Raw genomic sequence first — 4,413 nt, 5'->3', positions numbered from 1 at the left:
CTGACGACACCCCTCCTTCGACCTTATTTGCCACCAGGATGGTCTTTCCCGATGCCCCCACCTTGTGCAGCCACCCGGCCACGTGAGCCTCGCCGGCACCTACCCCCGCACGCGCGTCCACCAGGAAAAGGACCGCGTCGCTCTCTTTCACGGCCTGGGCTACCTGGGCATTGATCAGTTCCTGGATTTGCTTCCGTTGGGCTCGGACCCTCTCTCTGACCAGGCCGCGCGGGTCCATGTCCTCGACTTCTTCACCCTCAACGTCCCCGGCCTCATCCTCAATCCTTACCTCGTCCTCTTCTACCAACCCTCCAGTATCAGTCACCACCATTGAAATTCCTGCATAGGAACACGGCCCCGTTTTTCGATCCCGTGTTGTGCCAGGAATGGGAGTGACAATGGCGGTTCCTCCAGTCCATCGCCCTTTGGCGGTACCCGTGAGACGATTAAATAGCGTGGATTTACCCACATTCGGTCTCCCAATCAAGGCAACTCGAAACGGACGTGTTGAAGTCTCATCGTTCGAGGCATGGACGTGCGTGTGCATGGACTGGGAGCACTTTTTTTGCCACGAATGGGTCCAGGCAAGGGAGGGGTGGGGAGGTAACGCTGACAGGCAGCACATGCCGGGGCGACGCAGGACGGTGCAATTTGCAGCAATTAAAAATCGCGTCGACGGTGGACGCCGCCACCACATGGCACCCAGTCCGAATATTCCTCTCTCCCTGAGGTTGGGCATGGAGGAAAATATACATGAAAGTGGCGAAAAATACAGTATCATAGCCCGGGTGCTTGCTAGGTTGCACGACCTGTTCCGTCCTCCTTGTCGAGCCTCCCCTCCCCTTAATGAGTCATCCCATCCATGTTTCGAGTCACAAGCCACCTCCCGTGCATGTTGTTCAATTATCACAGGCACACATCACATAGCTATCGCAATTGTACCGAGCCGTGCGGCCTGACGCTCATGACGCGTGTCTTTCAACGGGCCCTTAGCACCCTTGTCGTTTTGTCCTCCTCGACTCCGGTCGCGTCGTTCTTGCACCACGGACCCGCCAGCCGCATGATGGGAAACAAAGGAGGTAGCCAGTCGCTAGGGAGCGGTAAGTTTCCTTGACCGCAGAATTTCTGACCGAAGGTAGAGTGATAAGTGAGGATAAGAAACGTGGAGCTTCCAGGAGTGTACGTGGTGTGTAGTAATGCTACATATCTGAAGAAATCGCTAATTGCTTCTTTTCCCGCACATCCATGCGTGCGACGGAGCACAGCCATTCGAAGGCTTCCACAGGTTATTTCGGCGGCCGCATTTTGGTTGTCCCCGCCCGCGTCCTTCAGCTCGCAACGTCTCAGCAGCAGCAGCAGCAGCAGCGCCGAAGGCACCAAGACGGAGGAAAAAGGCGGGGGTCATTCTGTACCCGGTCAAGCCCCTGCAGAGCAAGACCCTGAACTTGTCCGCGTCCAGACAATGCTGATGGAGCACCAGAAGACAGCCGCGCGTCTCACAGCCGCGGAGGAGGCTCGCACGCTGGTTTACTACTCCACAGGGTTGGGGGTTTTGGGCACGAATTCGCAAGCTTCCTCTCCCTTGGCCGGGTACCCGGCGTCAGCCATGGTCGGATTTGCAGTGGACGAAAAAGGCCGGCCCATATTCTCCTTCTCGAGCATTTCCACCCACAAGCAGGACCTGCTGAAGGATCCGCGGGCCTCTTTCACAGTGGCGAGCAAGGTAGGTCGGAAAGGGCAGGCGCGTTTGCATGGCTGAAACACAGCTATCCTGGACGGTTCCTCCTGGATAGTCTTCCTTTCCGACAAGGGGCGAGGATGGGAAGCACCACCTCTCGTCCTGTCGAGTCCTCGTCTCTTCCCCTCCCGTTCGTTCACTCCCTGTCTCGACGTTTCTTCCGGTTTATCATGCACAGGATTTCAAGGGATTGGACGATGGACGCGTCTCTTTCGTGGGGGAAATCAAAAAAGTGCCCGAAGGGGAAGAAACGACGAAAGCGCGGGAGACGTATCTAGCCAGGCATCCGGGGCACTTCTGGGTGGATTTCGGTGAGTTTAAAAAAAATTAGGGGGGAAATTCCTTATTGAATCAACGTTCTTATCGAAAAATTAAGCACTGCCATTTCATGGATATTAATTTTGTCATCGTATTGCCCTGTATTTTATCTGATGCGCGAACTCTCGCACGTGCTGACATCTCCTCCCAGGGGGAACTTCGTGTATATTATCCTGCTTTGAGAGCGCGCGATCGAATAAGGGACATATGTGTTTGCCTTATGCGCGATATTGAACGCCTACAACCGTCGCTGACTGCCTTGTGGCTTACCTATTACTGTAACTCCCTAGGAGATTTTGATTTCTTCCGTATGGATACCATGGCGGCAGTACGCTACAACGGGGGCTTTGCACGCTTTGGGGCGCTGGAGCCGGCGGACTACTTGGATGCCGCGCCCGACGCTTGTCAACCGTACGCAGCCGCAGTGATGAATCACATGAATGCTGACCACTCCGACGCGACGAAAGCGATGGTCCTTCACTACGTCGGCTTGGAAGTTGATAAGGCCGAAATTGTGTCCTTGGATAGGTTGGGCATGATGGTGAAAGTGGAGAGTAAATGGGGAGGAAGCAAAATCCGATTGCCTTTCACAAGGGAATGCACGGATCGAAAAGTGTGTAAGGAGATCATTGTCGAAATGACGCAAGCCTCAGCAGGAGCCTCCGCGGGGGCGAAGGTATGAGGCTACTAGCAGAAGTAGCTTCTCTGGGACGGAAGATGGTATGGAGTCGTCGTGGGGAAGGTTCTACATTCCGTGCCCAGACTCTCTCCTCCACTGGTGGCCCAAGGAGTGCGAAAAGGCTCGCTGAGAGGACCGACCGGACTATCTTGATACGTACGGCGGTGGTGGCAGCGGTTTTTTTGGTAATTTCATAATCGCTGTGTGTGTAGGTGCTCGCAAATATACAACGTTGAGAAAAAAGAAGAGAAAGCGAGTGTGTAATTTGTGGTCGCGGTTCTAGAAGGTATTTGGCGATAGAGCTTGTCTTGGGACTTATCACGTCGGTGGAAGCAGGAACCTGACCGCGTGTGAAATAACTTTCCGTCGGAGGCTATTTTTGGACAGTTCCCTAGGCTACGAACAATGAAACGATGTAAGTTACGGGAATGATTCATTTGCTACTGTCTCCTCCCCATGAGAATATAGGAAGATGACTTCTTGATAGTGATTACCTCTACCGTAGGCTGTTCTACATACGAAGGAACTTCACAACTCGAGTCGTGGAAGTTTTGACACAACGTCCCGTACAATTAGTCGCTCTTCAGCTGTTGGTAAATGTATCATCCGTGAAACTTTACGTCGCTTTTGCAGGACGTAGGCCCACCAGGAAGACGGTCACATGGTTCGCCGGCTTCCCCCCATGCCGCTAGGCCATCGAGGAAAGGGTACCCGGAGCAAGAAGTGATGCAGAGCACGTCGCGTCTTCCAGCCTGACGATTTCCACAAGCGAACCCCAAAAATGACGTGTCCTGAAAATCTTGACCCACAGCAAGCATCTGTTTAAGTGTTGACTCGACTTGAACCCTCATGTCGCACCAGCGCACGGCATTTTTGACCGCCGGAAGCGTTACTCTTCCTTGGCCAGCCTCAAGGTGCTACTCTACGTCTCACATCCCTTACTATTACACATCTTGCCTTTGCTCTAGGGCGACATTCATCTTAAACGAGCGCTGGGAGTGTACATGCGTTGAAGCCATACCGTTAGCCTCGTGTACCGCCGATTACTTCCCTTTCCATTCGACAGGCCATTGAGGCATTCGCACACCCATGAGCAGTTCTTCTCAACAAAGTTCGGAGAAAGTGGCCCTCCTGAAAGAAGTAACGGGCATTGAGGATGATGACGTGGCCACCTTTCTCCTCAGTAAAAACAATTGGGATGTACAGCACGCCGTGCAAGAGTACCTATCCGGTGAACCTACTCTTGCCTCCTCACCCCCTGCCCTAGTCTCCGCCTCCAGTCCCGCGGGCCAGAGCCACGTGCGGCGGCGTAGCACATCCCCAGGCACAGAGCGTAGGGTGCGTGCCCATCAACAACAATGGCTACAAGCACGACGGGACGGGAAGGACGCGGAAGTGGAGGAGTCCATGGGTGGCAGTGCCGGGGGAGGTGGAGAAGGAGACGAAGCCCCTCTCCTGGGCCTTCGCGGGGGAGGGGAAGGCAATGGGGAAGAAAGGGTTGGAGCGGGCAGCATGGAGATGGAGCAAGGAGGACGGAACGGAGCTCGGGGAGGGGGGGCGTCTCTCCCCTTCTATTTGGTCGGTAATGTGCTGCACACGTTGCTCGCACCCGTGCGATACATAGCGGGCGTGGGGGAAGGGATGGAAGGGGAGACACAGAATCCGAAGGAGGCTGCGG

General features: G+C 54.7%; 1 protein-coding gene across 1 annotated transcript; it reads left to right on the top strand.

The window, feature by feature from the left end:
• Positions 1 to 349: 349 nt before the first annotated feature.
• Positions 350 to 516, top strand: NGA_2075200 (uncharacterized protein; the record flags this gene model as incomplete). Its single annotated transcript, XM_005855178.1, has 1 exon — positions 350 to 516. A coding segment is annotated over one exon (167 nt), but the record flags the coding sequence as incomplete, so codon positions are not given.
• Positions 517 to 4,413: the final 3,897 nt, after the last annotated feature.

The sequence above is a fragment of the Nannochloropsis gaditana genome (assembly GCF_000240725.1).
Source record: "Nannochloropsis gaditana CCMP526 unplaced genomic scaffold scaffold267, whole genome shotgun sequence".
Classification (NCBI taxonomy): domain Eukaryota; class Eustigmatophyceae; order Eustigmatales; family Monodopsidaceae; genus Microchloropsis; species Microchloropsis gaditana.
The sequence above is the reverse complement of the archived record's forward strand: the minus strand, read 5'-3'. Positions and strand labels throughout refer to the sequence as shown.